This window comes from Phyllostomus hastatus, unplaced genomic scaffold, assembly GCF_019186645.2.
Source record: "Phyllostomus hastatus isolate PE091 unplaced genomic scaffold, TTU_PhHast_1.1 phas_scaffold_78, whole genome shotgun sequence".
Lineage (NCBI taxonomy): Eukaryota > Metazoa > Chordata > Mammalia > Chiroptera > Phyllostomidae > Phyllostomus > Phyllostomus hastatus.
In genome coordinates this window covers 111,021,239-111,039,519 of record NW_025334041.1, presented here as the reverse complement: position 1 = coordinate 111,039,519, position 18,281 = coordinate 111,021,239, and the positions used below count along the sequence as shown (strand labels likewise).

The 18,281-nt window shown below is 39.2% G+C and overlaps 1 protein-coding gene across 2 annotated transcripts in view; it reads right to left on the bottom strand.

The window, feature by feature from the left end:
• SOS1 (SOS Ras/Rac guanine nucleotide exchange factor 1) overlaps positions 1-17,724 on the bottom strand; it is a 117,456-nt gene extending 99,732 nt beyond the window's left edge. For both annotated transcript variants that reach the window (XM_045827079.1, XM_045827080.1), the window contains exon 1: positions 17,005-17,724. In XM_045827079.1, the coding sequence (XP_045683035.1) occupies positions 17,005-17,091 (87 nt within the window). In that variant the 5' untranslated portion in view covers positions 17,092-17,724. The remainder of the gene's footprint in view (positions 1-17,004) is intronic.
• Positions 17,725-18,281: the final 557 nt, after the last annotated feature.

Here is an 18,281-nt window from a genome sequence, read left to right as displayed (position 1 = left end):
TTTTATTTATTTATTTTTAGAGAGGGAAGGAGAAAGAGAGAGAGAGAGAAACATCAACGTGCGGTTGCTGGGGGTCATGGCCTGCAACCCAGGCATGTACCCTGACTGGGAATTGAACCTGCGACACTATGGTTTGCAGCCCACACTCAATCCACTGAGCTACGCCAGCCAGGGCTAAAAACATCATTTTAGTTCCACATAATCTGAGATTGACGTAGGACCACTCAAAGACAATAGAGAGGAGTCATTACTAGTTTTAACAGTGAAGCAGAAAAATTATTTTAGAAACATTGCAGAATGGTTGGAATAGGGTATAGGCTGTAAAGAAGTCTAGGCATGAGCTGACCAAGGACAATTAGGAAATAATTTCACAAATCAGTCAGCAATGCTTTCATAATCTATTTTTAGTATTTAGTAATATTTTAAAATATTTTTTAATCCTCACTCAAAGATATTTTTATTGATTTTAGAGAGAGGAAGGGGGAGAGAGAGAGAGAGAGAAATATCAATGTGAGAAAAACATAGATCAGTTGCATCCCATATGTGCCCCAACTCGGGATTGAATTTACAACCTAGATATGTGCCCTGACTAGGATTTGAACCCGCAACCTTTTGGTGTATGGAACAATGCTCCAACAAACTGAGCCAGGCAGCCAGGGCTGTTTAATAGTATTTTCTATGCTTTTTATAGTTGGTGCCTGAGAAGCTACATGTTTATGTGGAGTTACCTATTTGACTACTCAAATTCCTATGAAAGAAACAATGCAGGTTACTTAATTTAAGAGAAAAAATGCCTATTAAGGTAAAGGGCTAAATGAAAAAGATATTTTAATATTCTGTAATTATTAAAATGAACATCTAGTAGCCTATAATCTAGACTGGGGAAGGCAAGACTGTCTTTCCCCATAAGCAGATATGGCCAGGGAGATTTTTAAAAGGGGAGCAGGGGGGTAGGGAAAGTAGCTTTATACTTTTTCTGTAAGACGTCCATTCCTTATCACTCCCTCTGAATTTTCTAATAGGTGTAAGATGTCTCCAAGAAACTATTAACCTGCTCACTGTATTCCATTTGACATGAGTTTATTCATGGAGATCTATCCCATATCTCATTAACACATATCCTCTAACATTTATCATCTCCATCACATATTTTCTTTAAGAACAGAACAGAAGGGATATCTATAAGGGGAAATGTTGGTCAAAGAGTACGAAGGGCCCCATCACAGAGCCAATCTATAAAGCTTGGAAGGGGGTTTCGGCTGTTGTTCGGTTAGTTGGTTTTTTAGCTACTGGAGCTAAGGAAATCTCTGTCAAAACACTATCAAATTGCAAACTAAGAAACAGAGACTTCAGTGACTACACACACCAAGGAATACAATCTTTGACAAAATAGCTTGGGAAAGTCACTCAATAAACACTAATACAGCCTTCAAAAATCAAGCAAAGATGATAGCAAGCCCTGGGGAACAGAAAGATGATTTCAAGAGTTACCACGTTATAATATTCAAATATCCAGTTTTTTTAAAAAAAAATAAATCACCAAGCATACCAAAAAAAGGAAATTAAAGTATGGCACATTCAAACAAACAAAATGGACAGAAACTGTCCTTGAGGAAGTCCAGACATCAAACTAAGTAGATAAAAACTTTATAACAACTAACTAGAATATACTCAAAGTACTTAAAAAGTGAACAGACTAAGGCACCGGTGTAATAACACCAATAGATCAAAATATGCATTATGGGAGTCCCAGAAGAAGAGAGAGAAAGGTACAGAAATAATATTTGAACAAATAATGGCTGAAAACACCCCAAATTTGATGAAATACATGAATCTACAAATCCAAAAAGTTCAATAAAATCCAAGCAAGGAAAATTCCAAGAGACGTAGACTGAGACACATTATAAGCAAGCTGTCCAAAGACAAAGAGAAAACCTTAAAAGTAGTAAGAAAAGGAATTCTTCAGGTACAAGGGAGCCTCAATAAGATTAGCAGATCATTTCTCATCAGAAACACTGGAGGCCAGAACACAGCAGAATGGCATATTTTTAGTGCCGAAAGATATCTGTCAACTAAGAAATCTGTATCTGGGAAAACTGTCCTTCAAAATGAGGTACAAATTAAGATGTTCCAAGATAAACAAAAGCTGAGGGAGTTCACTACCATTCTACCTGCCTGACAATAAATCTTAAAAAGAGTCCAGGTTGAAATGAGAGGACACTAAACAGTAACTCAAAGCCACGTGAAGAAATAAAGGTCTCTGGTAAAGGTAAACACATTGACAAATATAAAAAGTAGTATTATTGTGTGTTTAGTTTGTAACTCCACTTTGTATTTCTCCTGGATTTACATTTCCATTACAAAAAGAAAGGAAGGAAAGAAGGAAGAAAGGGAGGGAGGGACAAGAGGAGGAAGGGGCATCCATTTATAATGTAAAGGAAAAGTAAGCTATTTTTGCTATTTGTAGATGACATAATCCTGTATATAGAAAAATAAATACCAAAGAATCCACAAGAAAGTTACCAAAGCTAGAAAACTAATTCAGCAAAGTTGCAGGACAAAACTAACACATAAAAGAGTTGTGTTTCTATACACCTACAATGTACAACCAGAAAATTATTAATGTAATTCCATTAGCAGCTAAAAGAATTATATATATAACATCTAAAAGAATAAAATACCTAGGGACAAATTAAATCAAGGAGATGAAAAACTTATCCTGCGGGCTGCAAACCTAAGCATCGCAGGTTCGATTCCCAGTCAGGGCACATGCTTGGGTTGCAAGCCACGGCCCACAGCAACCACACATTGATGTTTCTCTCTCTCTCTCTTTCTCCCTCCCTTCTCTCTCTAAAAATAAATAAATAAAATCTTTAAAAAAACCTTTTATCCTAAACACTACAAAACATTGTTGAAGAAAATTAAAGATGATCTAAATAAATCTAGGTCTAAAGACATCCTACGCTTCATCAGGGGGAAGCCAATATTGTCAATACTACCAAAATAATATGTAGATTCAATGCAATCCTTACCAAAATTGCAATAGCCTTTTTTTTGCAGAAATGGAAATTCCAGTTCTCAAATTTATATGAAATTGCAAAGGGCCCTAAATAACCAAAAAAATAATAAGGAATGTACTTCCTGATTTCAAAACTTAATACACAATTCTACAGTAATTGTGGTAGTGTCATAAAGACAGACACATAGACCAATGGAATAGAATTATGGCTCCAGAAATAAATTTGTGCATTACAGTCAACTGATTTTTAACAAAGGTGCCAAGTCTATCTTATGGATAAGGACCAATTCATTCAACAAATGGTGCTGGAACAACTGGATTTCCACATGTCAAACACACACACACACACACACACACACACACACACACAAAACCCAAGTGAAATTGGACACCTAATTCACACCAAGTACAAAACCAAATATACAATGGATCAATGACCTAAATACATAAAAGCTAAAACCATAAACTTGTTAGAAGAAAATTTAAGGGTAAATCTTCATGACTGTGGATTTGGCAATGGATTGTTAGATATGACACCAAAAGTACAATCAATGAAAGAAAAAAACCATTTAAATCGAACTTTATCAAAATTAAAAACTTTTGTGCTCAGGGCATTAACAATACACTGAGAGACAACTTTTTGGTTGGGTTTGAATGGGAGACAATATTTATCCAATAAGGGTCCAATATCAATCTCCTAAAACTCAACAACAAAAATACAAGCTAATTTTAAAATGGGCAATACACCTAAATAGACATTTCTCCAAAGAAGATAAACAAATGGCCAACAAGCACATGTAAAGATGCTTAACATCTTTAGTCATTAGGGAAATACGATTCAAACCAAGAGCACAATGAGATCATTTCACACCAACTAAGATGGCAATTAAAAATATATATAACAAATGTAGGTGAGGATATAGAGAAATTGAAACCCTTGTGCACTGCTGGTAGGAATGTAAAATGGTGCAGCTGCCGTGGAAAACAGTATGGCAGTTCCTCCAAAAGCTAAACATAGCATTACCAAATGACCCAGAAATTCTATTTCTTGCTATATACCCAAAAGAATTGAAAACAAGGCCTCAAACAGCTATTTTATACCAGTATTTATTGTAGCATTATTCACAATAGCCAAAAGGTAGAAATGACTTAACAGATAAGTGGATAAACAAACATGGTAAATATGTACAGTGAAATATTAGTTGACCTTAAAAAAGAATGAAATTCTGATACACATTACATGAATGAACCTTGAAGGCATTATGCTACATGAAATAAGTGTGACACAAAATGACAAATATTGTATTATTCCACTTATATTTAATATATAGAGTAGGCAAATTCACAGAGACAGAAAGTAGATTAGAGGTTACCAGGAGCTGGGGGAAGGGAAAGTGGGGAGTTATTGCTTAATGTGTACAGAGTTTCTGTTTGGGATGATGAAAAACTTTTAGTCGAGATGGTTGCACAACACTCTGAATGCAGTTATTGGCACTGAATTAATACACTTAAAATAGCTAAAATGGCTAATTTTATGTAAAATATATATATTTTACAATAAAAAATGATTCAATATATACGCACAGAAATCAGAATCCTATCCAAGTTTTTACACAAATACCTGCATGTAATTATCAGGAAGGGCAATCCATTACAAATTAATGGGCCATACATAGAAATCAATTTATGTGCATATGGTTTAGGTTGTAAGTAAAATAGAAAATGGAACCTGTCGATATAGAAAGGGAAAACTGTTTCACTAACTATAAAATAATAACTGGAATTTAAGTTAGTTTATTATAAAAAGTCTATTAATTAAAATACCCAAACTTTAAATTACTTCTTTTCTCCAATGTATACCCCAATCTTCAACTCTAATGGAAGGTTTCCAGAATTTGACTTTATGAGAAAGTTCTTTTACTAATTTGTTCTTGCCTGCCTCTGAGGTAGCCCAGCCTAAAAAGGAAAGTCAGCAAGCAGTCATCTTCATGGCTACATGGATGCGCTACCCAGGGTCCTACTGAAGAGTCTAAAGTGTTCCCGATTCACTAGTTCATACAGTAATAACATGGGTGTCATTTGCATTGTTTCCTTTTGTCCTTATTGCTTTGTTTGTGGTTTTGTACCAAGGTTTAATTATGAAATAAACTTCAATATGAAATGCAAACTTTATTTGATAACTACTAAAGTGAACTGTGTACTATTAATAACACTAATTAACCTTTGACTTTTAGAACTTATCCTAAGATATTTTTTTTTTTAAGCACAAGAGGTTTGGGGAAAACAAATTACCCACTCTAAGTGGAGAAAGACTATAATTCAATTATCCTGAATCAGGCAATTTATAACCAGAAATCACCCTGGCTGGCTATGAGAATGAGCCTCTCAGATCTCTACTACAAGGAATATAATTGACTGAGGGCCCCAGCTGGTGCACTCTGAAATCCATCACTGTGTTTGAGCGGAGGCCACACTTCTCACCCGCTGCTCCCAATCAATGACTGAGCATAGCAGGCGCACACACTAAGGCAGGCACGCATTCACACTAAGGCAAACCTGCCCTGGGTTTGACGAACTCCTGTGATAGGCAACATTCACTCGAGGACTTCCTGAGGCCTTGGTTAACAGCAGTCTAAGACACTTTCACCTGAAGCTCCTTCCTTCCTCATCTCTTTCCTTCACTTAGAGTCAGACTTGCCCCTGGTCTGACAGTTCTCCTGACCTTCATCCTCATTTCCTCTCACAAGTGCTTCCACTAAATTTCTTGCATGTTTGATCCATCTTGGCATCTGCTTCTCTCTTGAAGCATGTGGTTTTTTTAATCTAGCCATTTTAAAGGAATCATCGTTAAAATACATGCATTTGTTTCCCTATTTGCCAAAATAAAATACACTGAAGGTGACAATCCAATGCCTCTTTACTGGTGAGGATCTCGATGAAGACCCACCTAACTCCATACATTAGTAGTATACTCTTGAGGGGACAGACTCAGAACCACATGAAATTTGACAAATATGCACTAAGCACCTGCTGTACACGAGAAATATGTGAAGCATTATAGGGAATACAAAGGTGAGAAGGAACCTACTCTTGCCCTTGACTAACTCCCAATATAGAGGAAGAGAGAAGCCACAGATATAAACTTTAAAGAGCAGACTGCCATTAAATGCTAAAATTAAGGTATATAGTACTAAGGAAATGAAGAGGTTCATTTTACTTAGGGGAAGGAGTGGTAGTAGAAAGTCTTTGTAGAGGAGATGGCATTTGACTTGCACTTCGAAAGACATCATTAGAGCCTTCAGTTTAATACCTGCCTGTAATCAACAAGGACAGTCCAACAAAGATGCCTCTTATGCTTGCTATACTTGGCTACCCCCAAAGTATAATAAATCTGTCCCATCACAATTTTCTCACAACCTCTCTTTCCCAGAGTACTGATAGTTTTTCTTAGTTCCCTTCCAAGTGTACTCCTTTCTCAGTATTCTCTCTCTCATCACCATTACCACTTACACTTCTAAGCCAGAAACCTGGGACTCAGCTTTGACTCCTTTCTCTCTCACTAGCCTGTCATTTAATCACTAATCTACCTCTAATTCTAAAATCTGTCCACTTTCTCTATCTCCACAGCTATTGCTCTAGTCAAGACTACCATTATCCCTTCTGTGAACTGCTGCAAAAATCTCTTCTTACCTGCAGTTCTGCTGCCATTTAATCCATGCTCTACAGAGCAGACAGTGATCCTTCAAAATTCCTAAGTAACTGTCAATACCCTGCTTCCAACCCTTAGGTGGTTCCCTACTGCTCACAAAATAAAATGCAGTAATGTGGCTCACCAGATTCAGTTCCACCGTCCTGACTGCAGCTACACAGGACTCCTTAAATGCTGAGTTCTTCTTGGACACCAAGCCACCACAAATCCTTGGAACACACTTCCTCCTCATACTCACATAGCTATTTCCCACTTTTATGTAAAATGTCACCTCCATCACTCCCAAATATAAACACACAAGGACCATCTTCTGGCTTCCTATTGCCACCCAAAGCCATTACTTCTCAGCCCTTTCCTTTAGGACCTCTCTTTCCATTAACTCCTGCCTTTAAAATTCTCACATTTTTATGCAACAGAACCTTTTTTTCTAATGCAATCCTATGCAGAGTATCAATATGTAAAAGGGCTGAGCTTCTCAACTTAAAGCAAGGGGTTTCGAAGCCCTCTTCATTCAGCTGCCTTGTCTCCTATAGCACTTCCTTCCTGAAACCTAAGGTACAAGACAATTAGAACACTGTTTTACTGTACTATACTGCCTACTCAAAGGAAGCAACACAGTGTAAAGAGCTATCTTTAAAGTTAGACAGATTTAGGTTCAAATCCTAATTCTCCTTATAAGATCTTGAGCAATTTGCCTCTCAGAATCTATTTCATCACTGTAAAACTCAGCAGTAAAAATTAACCACCTTGCAAAGTCAATGGGTGGAATAGAGATAAGTATGTAAAGTGAGAAGCAAAGTGCCTAGAATACTGCCACATAGCAGGAACTCAATAAAATTCTATCTGCTATGGTTTATCCAGGAAATGTAAGGTTGTTTTAACATTCAAAAATGAATCAGTGCAATTTACTATATTGACAGAATAAAGGAGAAAAACCTTAAGATCATTTTAACAGACATAGAAAAATCACTTGACAAAATTAAAACCCATTTATGGTTTAAAAAAAAAACTCCAAAACCCTCAGAAAACTAAAAATGAAAGGGGAAATCCTCAATCTGACAAAGGGCACTACAGAAACTAACAATTAACATCGCACTTAATGGTGAAATAAGACATGCCTTTTCCCTTAAGAGCAGGAAAACAGCAAAGATGACCACTTGTAATGGAACTCCTAGCCAGTAAAATGAGTCAAGAAAAAGAAATACAAATAAATAAATAAATAAATAATCAGGCTATCTCTATTTGCAGATGACATAATTATGTAAAAAAAAAATTCTGTGGAAACTACAAAATGACTACCAGCGAGGTCAAAGAAAACAAGCTCAATATGCAAAACTTGGCTGTATATTTATGTAATCATATCAAACAATTAGAAAATAATTTTTAAAACAATTTATAGTAACATCAAAAACCAAAATATTTAGGATTAAACTTAACCAAATATATATATAATATTTCTACACTGAAAACTACAATGTTGCTGAAATTAAAAAATCTAAATAAGTGTAGAGATATACCATATTCATGGATTCAAAGATTTAACATTATTAAAATGTTAATTCCCCTAAGCAATCTACAGATTCAATGCCATCTCAATCAAAATCTCACAAAGATTTTTTTGTCAGACATTGACAGGTGGGTTCAAAATTTATATTGAAATGCAAAACTCAGAAACAGTAAAACAGTATTTTCAAAGAAGATCAAGATATGAATGTTTATGCTACCTAACTTCATGATTTACTATATAAATCTACAGTAATTAATAGTGTAGTACTGGAATAAAGATATAGATAGATCAGTGAAACAGAATGGAGAGCATGGAGATACATATATATTTGTTATATATAATACATTTAAATATATATTTACATAAATAAATATTATATATTCATTTAATTTTCACCAAAAAAAAATCAATACAATGAAACAGGGAAAGTCTTCAACAAATTAGTTCTAAAATAACTACATATCAGCATTAAAAAATTAATCTAAAGTCCTGACTGGTGTGGCTCAGTTGGTTGGGCATCATCCCACAAAGTGAAAGGTTGCCAATTTGATTCCTGGTCAGGGCACGTGCCTAGGTTGCAGGTTCAGTCCCCTGGTTGGGGCACATACAAAAGGCAACTGATCCATGTTTCTTTCTCACTCTGATGTTTTTATCCCTCTCTCTCTACCTCCCCCTCTCTTTAAAAATAATTTTTTTATTAAAAAAAATAAAATAACTTTAAAAATGAGTCTCAATTCTTACCTCATATTATACACAACAATTAATTTGAAATGAACCATGGATTATGTAAGATAAAACTATAAAGCTTTTAGAAAACAATGTTAGGAGAATATCTTCATGACCTGGTGGTAGGCAAGGGGTTCTTATATACACAGAGCAATAATAACCTTAAAAGAAAAAAAACTGATAAATTTGACTCTATCAGCCCTGGTGGGTGTGGCTCAGTTGGTTGGAGTGTTGTCTGCGGTAACCAAAAGGTTGTGGGTTCCATTCCCCTTGGGGCACATGCCTGGGTTGCAGTTCCTTCCCCCAGCCCAAATGTAGACACCAGGTTAGAGGGAAAACAGGAGGCAAGCAATCGATGCTTCTCTCTCGCACTGATGCTTCTATCTCTCCCTTCCCTATCCCTCCCTCTCTCTCTAAAAAGCAATGAAAAAATGTCCTTGGGTGAAGAAAAAAATCGACTGCATCAATATTAAAAACTTCTACTCATCAAAAAACACCATTAGAAAATGAACACATAAGCCACAGGCTAGAAGAAAAAATTCATAAAACATATTCCTAATAAAAAAATTCTATATATCCAAGATATATAACTCAATAGTAAATACTCTTACAACTAAATACTAAAAAAAACAAACAATTTTTTAAGTGGGCAACATATTTATGCACACACTGTCCAAAGGAAGATATACAAATGGTCAATAAGAACATGAGTAAGTGCTCAATGTCCTTTGTAATCAGCATAATGCAGATTAAAACCACAATGAGTTACCACTATACACTCATCACAATGACTAAAAGGCTAGTAACACCAAATATTGGCAAGGATGTCAAGCAAATTCAGCTCTCAGACATTGTTGGTATGAATGCAAAATGGGTACAACCACTTTGAGAAAAGGCCTGCTCGTTTCTCCTCCTGGTATTTACCCAAGAGAAATGAAAACATCAGTCTACAAAAAGAAACAGACTTGCATAAGAATATTCAAGGCAGCTTTATCCATAGTACCCCAAACTGGAAACCTCCCAGGTAACCATCTAACTTGATAAATGAACTGACATATTTATATGATAGAAAAAATAACTGACTTCTTCATCAATACAACCTCAAAAGCCTTACCAAAAATATATACTGTATGATTCTATATATGACCTTCTAGAATAGATAGATCTATGGTAGAATGATAAAAGATGAGAACAGCATTTGCTTCTGGGAGGTAGGGGCAGGGAATGACTGAAAGGTACATGAAGGAAATTTTTCAAGTAACAGTAATATTTGATGTCTTGGTAGAGGTTTGGGTTGCATTCATTTTTTAAAACCTCATTAAATGGCAAAATTAATATTTGGCTATTCCATTGCATATACATTTTACCTAATAAACAAAAAGAACCATAAACAAATACTTCACTCCAGTTGATGACATGCATGCGGAAATGTTTAAGAGTAAAGTATTCTGATGTCTGCAATTTACTTTGAAATGTTCCCTAGTGCACTGTTGGTGGGAGTGCAGACTGGTGTAGCCACTGTGGAAAACAGCATGGAATTTCCTCAAAAAAATTAAAAATTAAATTGCCTTTTGCCTCAGCAATTCCACTGCTGGGAATATACCCTGAGAATCCCCAAACACCAATTCAAAACAACTTATATACCCTTGTGTTCATAGCAGCACTATTTACAATAGCCAAATACTAGAAACAGTTTAAGTGCCCATCAGTAGATGAGGAGATCAAAAAACTGGTGGTACATTTACACAGTGGAGTACTACACAGCAGAAAGAAAAAAGAAACTACCACCTTTTGAGACAGCATAGATGAAACTGGAGAATATTATGCTAAGTGAAATAAGCCAGTCAGTGAAAGAGAAATACCATATGATCTCACTTACAAGAGGAATCTAATGAACAAAATAAATTAATAAGCAAAACAGAACCAGAGGCATGGAAACATGAAACAGACTGACAGTGGCCAGAGAGGAGGAGGAAAGGGGATAATGGTGGAAAGAAGGAGAAGGCACTACTCAAAGAACAAGTATGAATGACCCATGGACACGGACAATGGTGTAGGGATTGACTGTGGGAGCAGGGGCTGGGCTGGGTGGAGAAGGGCAAGGAGGGGAAAACTGGGACAACTATAACAGAATAGCAATAAAAAAAATTTTTTTAAAGAAATACATCAAAACATAAGATTGGTGAATGGATGGAGGGATGGATAAGCATGTGCTGGGTATACGGATATTTACAATTCTTTCAACTTTTCTGCACATTTAAAATTTTTCATAATAAAATGTTGGATAAAAAACTTGATCACATGACAAAAATATTTTCAAGTGAAGTGCAGTTTTTTTCCCCTATTCCATCCACAGCTACAATAAATAATACATTATGGGGAGTGGGGAGTAGCTGCCACTTTCATCATTATTTGGTTAAAGCATCCTCACTGCTGTGATTTCTGGACCTCTCTGCCACTGCTGGAACACAGTCTTCTTCTCCATGTAATATATTACATAATCCTTGTGGACTTCATCATCATCCACGTATGCAACTCATCATTCAATACACCCACTTCAGAGCTTCTAATTACCTAATCTTCTTCACCTCTGGAATCTAAAACTCTAAAATAGAATAATCATCACCTCTAACTGTAGTCCCCTATCTGTTCCCAATACCCTCCACTTCCAATGTATCAAGACTTTTAATACATGGAGCCCTCATTTACACCTCCATCACTTCTCTGGTACTTCTACTTCTATCACCTGAAATATATGTATCTTCTTAGTCCCTACTGCAGCCACCTGCAACCAACTATCCTTCTCTACCCATTTACCTGAACTAATGAGTGCTGCTGGAGGAAAATCTCACAGCCATCAAACCAATAAATGCTACTCCAAATTTACGGTCTCCACACTCAGCACTGCTCAGCAATTCCTTCTAATTCACTGGTTGGCTCCTTCTGCACAATCCAGAGCAGCAATTCCAAAATTTAATCACACTTCTTAAACTCCTTACTCATTTTTTCCCTCACTTTATGTAAAGGATCTTGCCTTTCATTTCATCATCAAAGTAGAGGCTACCTAGCATGAACTCCCTGCTTTTCAGTCTACAAACCCATCTTTATCTCTTTCCCACCCATTTCAGAAGAAAGGATGGTAGCATAACATAGTGTTTAAAAATGCAGATTCTGTAACCAAGTTGCCCTTTCTAAACCTCAGTTTCCTCTCTTGTGAAATGGAGGCACTAATAGTACCCTGCGAGAATCAGAGAACATATGTGAGGCACTTAAAATACTACAGCAAATGCTTCAAGGCAAATTCACGTTTGCATTCCTGAGCTCATCTTCTTGTTCAGGATTTCACCAGTATCCTCTATGAGCTCCTTCCCCAGATGCTCCTAACATATACCAGTTTCTCTCACCTTCACATAAAAACAAAAGTGTCTTCCCCAATCTTGAATCCCCTTCTTGTCACAGAAGTATCTTTTCCTTTTATTCCCAAGCTTCTAGAAAAAAATAATCTAAAAAAAAAAGCCTTTTGTCCTTGTTATTCTTTTTCCATGCTCTCCCATCTTCTACCCTCACACTGAAACTGCTAAAACGAAGTGACCCTTTAGCTCTCAGATCTAATACGTTTCAGGCGCCTTCTTTGACTTTTCTGTAGCCCGACACATTACTGACTCCTCTTGAAACTCCCTCCTTTCTCAGCTCTTCAGACACTGGGGTGTCATTCCTTCTTAATCTCCTTCACTCCCTCCTTTCCTTCTGCTCTCCCCCATATGCTACTGTCCACCCTCTTCCCCAGTTATAGTGCCAACCCCATTTCAGTCTTACTTCTAATCATTTTCAGTGGGTGGTCTAATCTACTTTTCTTTAATACCTTCTTTGAGGTGCAACTGACGTACAATAAACTGCATATATCTAAGCTGTACACTCTGTTAAATTTTAACATATGTATACAACCCTGCAACAATTGGCACAATAAAGACAAATGAACTATAAAAGCCTACCTCCTCCAAACAACTGACCTGTTTTTTGTCATTGTAGATTAGTTTTCATTTTCTAGAATTTTATATAAATAGCATTATACAGTATACACTTTTTTTTAAGTCTGGATTTTTTCATTCAGCTTAATTATTCTGACATTCAGCCACATTGTCATGTGTATCAGTACTTCATTCTTTCCATTTCTGAGTAGTAGCCCGATATATGGCAATACCACAATTCATGTATTCGTTTATCTGTTGATGAACATTTGGGTTGTTTCTAATTTTTTTGCTGAACAAAGCTGCCATGAACATTCATGTGTAAGTCTTTGTATGGATACAGGCTTAATCTATTCTTATGGCTTTACCTAGAAGTCCCAAATCTGCTTCACCAGATACCAACAACCAACTGCCAGTTCGACAAGTCCACCTGGATAACCCAAAAGGGCTCTTAAATCAACATGTCCACACTCATCCTGCTACGCCGCTGTCCCCACCCGACAACAGGGTTTCCTCCTACCTTCTCTATCCTGACTAAAGGTCCTCAAATCAAAAGCTTAAGACTCTTTCTGCTCTCCTACCACTTCCCCCAATCACTCAGTGAGTCTCTCAATTCTGCCTTTCAAACATCTCAAATAAAATTGATCCCCACACGTCCATCGTAGTTCAAATGCACTCTTAGTTCAAATGCAAATCATTTCTTAGCTGGACTACTAAACTAGCCTTCTAACTCTTCTCCTCACCTAGGGTCTCGTCTTCTCCAATCCATTTTCTATTCCATGGCCAAAGTGAATTAAAGAGAATTTTCTAAAATTCAAATCTGATGTTACTCCCCTATTTAAAATTCCTCAATGACTTCTATCCCCTCAAGATAAAATTCAAACTCCTTAGCTTCACATACAAAAATTCTCTATCAACCAGTTTCCTCTCCACACTCATCCTCTGCCACTTCCCAACATGTTCTAACTTTGTCACTTCTGGATGATATCATTTACCTTTTTATCCTTAGTGCTGAGAGCAATAGTTGGTCTGTAGTAGGCATCATGATATATTTGTACAATAAAAAAGATAGAACTTAGAGCAGTAGATATGACAAGACATTCTGGGCATATTCAGGGAAAGTAGTAGTGCAGACTGGCTGAAGCATAAAGAATATAAAAGATTATGACAGGCAGTCTAGTCAGAAAAGCAGGATAAAGCCATATCATCTATCGCCATCACTTCCATGCTAAAGAATATGCACTTCATCCTATGCCCTCAAAAGACATCCATAGTTCTGAACAAAAGGGTGACATGTTCAGAAGTGTATTATAACTTCTGAAATTTAAAAAAATAGATAAAGAAGAGGTGAGGGGCAGTGAACTCGGTTAAGATGCTGTCCCAGTAGTATGAGAAAGGGAACTCAGAGCATTTTGAGTAAGAGGGAATAGATTAAAACAACATGTCAAAGGGGAGTGAATCTGGATGTGGGCAGTAATGCAAAGGAATAACTCAGAGACGACTCCAAACTTTTGAACTGCTCAAATAAAATATAGAAATAAAGTCATTAATTAAGAGGAAGATTTTTTTTTTTTAGTGGTAGGTGCAAGGGATGGAGGTGATGACTTCAGTTTGGGTATTCACTCATCCATTCATCCAAATTTAAGTGCCTATTAAGTGTCAGGCACTGCACGGACGGAGGACAGATTCAGGGTTAAAATGTCATCCCTGTTCTCAAGGACCCTCCAGTGCAGTTGGGGAGGAGCAGGGGCAGGGGGCACAAATATATAGAAACCTAAAATTCATTGTTAAGTGCTACGCTAGGGTGCTAACAGAAAATAAAGACTTTCCAACTCAACACTGAAGATTTCAGAAAAGATACGAGGTTGCATTAGTCCAGAAGGATAAGCAATGTTAGGCCAGGCAAAGGGCAGTCCAGGTGAAGAGAACATTTCCAAAGAAACTCAGGCAAGATAACACAAGTTGGGTCCATCTGCAAACAACGCAGTAAGACTAAAGGAAGAATTCAAGATATGGAGATAGCCACTTGAAATGTCCAGCAGGCAGGTGAAAATGCAGGTTTCGAGCCAACAGGAGCAGATCCAGATGTGAAATACACTTTCAGTCTTGTCTTAGGTGATTTAGAATTATTGTTAGTGGGTATTTTAAATAAGAATCGAAAGAACTTTATATATCAGCTAGATTGTGAATACTTCCACCTCTTTCCATCACTTCTACCATCCTCCAAGGGTATCTCTGCTTAAAGTCAAAGCTGGTTTATGTAAATAAGCAAAGAGAACTGGTGGGAACCATGGTAAACTGGAAGTACCACATTCTATGTCCAAAAAGCACAGCTCTAGCAGTTTACTCCCTTGCTTGAATTCAGGCCCAATGTGGAGAGAGCCTCCTATTCTTCAAGAAAAGCTCAGAATTCAGATTTTATGTAATATGTCCCATTTTTAAACATTGGCAACTAATTACATTAAAATTAAAAATAACATGGTGCCCGCCAAATACAACTCTTCTGTGGACAGATTTCAGCAATGGCCACCAGTGTGGATGAGTTAGACCTAGTCTGCCAATTCCTACAATGCTCCTTTCACTGTTTCCTAGGCCCCTCAAATGATAGGGTATCTTGGTGGTTCCCCTGGAATAGGCATTGCTGGCTTCCAGACAAAATAGCCCCACATTGGTATGGTTTATGAATTCTTTTGTGCATCAACAATTTTTCTGTCTCCTCTGTACCTTGGTCTGGATACTGATCAGGTCTAGCATCGCTAAGACTGCTTAGTCACCTTTTATTACAAACGAAGATGTCAAACTTACAGGTAAAGCAAAGGTAAATAGAGTGAGAGCCTGATGGCATTTCTAGTGAAGAAGTATATAAGGCATATAGCATCTCTTTGGTTTTCTTTGAAAAACAGTATCACAGAGATGTCTGTGACTATTCAGACACCCAGACACCGAGAGAAAAAGTCACAAATTTGTATCTGAAATACATGAGCAAATTTTGCTAACAAACCAAACAGTTTCCACTGTAAGGCACCAAGAGGGGGAGAGGGAAAGTAGGGCAAAAGGGAAAGTAAAAGTTGCTGGCTTCTGAGAAATATCAGACACCTTTTAATACACAATTTTTAAAATGGTAAATGTTTAGAATAAAAAGTACACCCAATAATTTCAACTTTCAGTAGGAGTAAAAATATATTTTCACCAGAAAACACGAAACACTGTTTGAGCAACAAGAATTGGGATTTAAAAACACGATCAAAAGAGTTAAGCAATAGAAAAGGGAAAAGGTAAACAAAAAAATACTCTGGTTATTTTTAATGTTCATTCAGACCAGTTCCTGATGTTTAAATATACTTAAGTCACAATGCTGCTTAGAAGCTTTTAAAACGTATCAACATTTCCTAAAACACTTAAAAAGTATAGGTCGTGTTATAACTTTAGATAACAATGGGGCAAACTAGAACAAACACCAAAAGGTTAAAATTTCTAACCCACAAACCGAATGATAATACCAAGATTCTCAAACTCTAGAAAGAAAAGAACAGCATGTGCCCCCGCCACTGTTAATCGGAGTGGGGGAATTCGGGGTAGTGAAGAGTGATTACAGAGGGTGAGCAAAGCAGGCCATATTTCTGCTGGCAGGCGAGCCCTGCAATTACTTAGAGCATGCATTATGGCCAGAGCACTCTCGAGCCCACTAAAATGAGCAGACTGGACACCTAAAACCAGAGGCTGACAGCAGCTTCGGGGTAAGACCAAGAAGGCGGAAAAGTGGCCTGCTTTGACCTCCGCTGAAAACTAAGGCTCCTCCAACTCTGGTCCGTGAATCAGGGGGAGGGCATTAACCTGTCAGTGATTGTATTATTCAGACAAACTCTCCCTGGCTTCCTGCGGCCTTCCCACACACCGGGTGAATGTCAACACCAAGGGCCAGGGAGTGTGGGGGAACCGCTCTGTGTACACCGTCCTTTCTGGGAGGCTGTAAGATCGGGAAGAAAGACGGCCCGCTTGCGCCCCGCCTCCCCAGCCCCTGCCGGGTGCCCTCGCTGGGGTTGCAGCGGGGAAGCAGAGTCCCTCGAACTCTCACCTTTTTCAGCGCAGACACTAGCAGCCCCCGCCACTTGGACACGTTCTCTTCGCTGAAAAACTCGTAGGGCAGCTGCTGCGCCTGCATGGTGCCCCCGTACCTCTGGCCCGGGAGGGGGCGGCGGCGGCCGGGCTCGGGAGCCGCGAGAGGGCGAGCTCGCAGCGCTGAACAGGGCCGCAGCCCCACCACACGGCCCGGCCCCCTTGGGGTGCTGCGCTGCCGGGCTAGCCCCGGAGAGGGGGCTGGGGGGCTAGACCCGCGCCTGGCCACCCACCCCACACAGGTACCAGCGGAGGAGAGCGATCGCAGCCCGGAGGCGGCGGCGGCATCCCGCACCACCGCCCCGGGGCTGGGCCCCCCAACCCTTCCCGACCCGCCGGCGCCGCCCGGGCTGCTCTCCGCCTCGGCCTCCGCTCGCCTGCTCGGTTGCCTGCCCGCCGCTGGGACTGCGTTCCGGCCCGGCCCCGCGGGAGAGCCGGCAGTTGGGGGAGGGCGTGTGAGGGACGCTCTGGCCGCGGTGCACCCTCAGCGCAGCCGAGACTAAGATATGCCAGCGACCCCGAGGGGGCGGAGTTGGTGCCGGGGTCTAGGAGGGAGGAGAAAGGCCCGCGGCTGTTGTTGGGCAATCTGGCTGCCCCGGGGTGCTGCCGCGGCCGCCGCCGTCGCCGGTGTAGCGCTGGAGCTTCCTACTAGCGAACTGAACCTGCTCGCTACTGAGCATGCGCCGCAGGGCTGGGCCAGTTCGCTGCGTTTTCCGGCTCCCCAGCGAAGGCGGAGGGAACCGCCGGCGTGCGAGTGTGCGAGGGCAGGCGGCAAGGCTGCGTTGCGAGGCTGTGGTCCGCCCCCAAGGGCTGCGAGGGAGGAGCGAAAATGCTGGGAGAACTTGAACTGTGGGCTGAGTGGGGTTCGAGGGGTGGAAGGGGGACGGGGGCAGTTTGGGTGAAGCGGCCCCCTTTGTGTTCTTGGGCCGCGAAAGATCCCACCCCTCTCTTGGAGTCCCAGTGCTTTTCTTTTCGGAAAGGGGTGTGTATGTGTGTACTTTGCTCTGAACATGAAGATAAGGACTGCCCAGAGCATTCAGTGCATAGTAAACAGACTGGAAAAAAAAGATAGGTAGCTTAGTATTTGTGGGGTAACAGAAGTAATTGCAATGTTTCCAATTGGTCTTTGCACGTCATCAAGAATAAAATGTGTATGTGTAATATTGATTTTATGTGTGCGTTTAAAGTTCAATATGTTCATCTATCAAACGCACTTCATCTTTCAAACCCACTTCA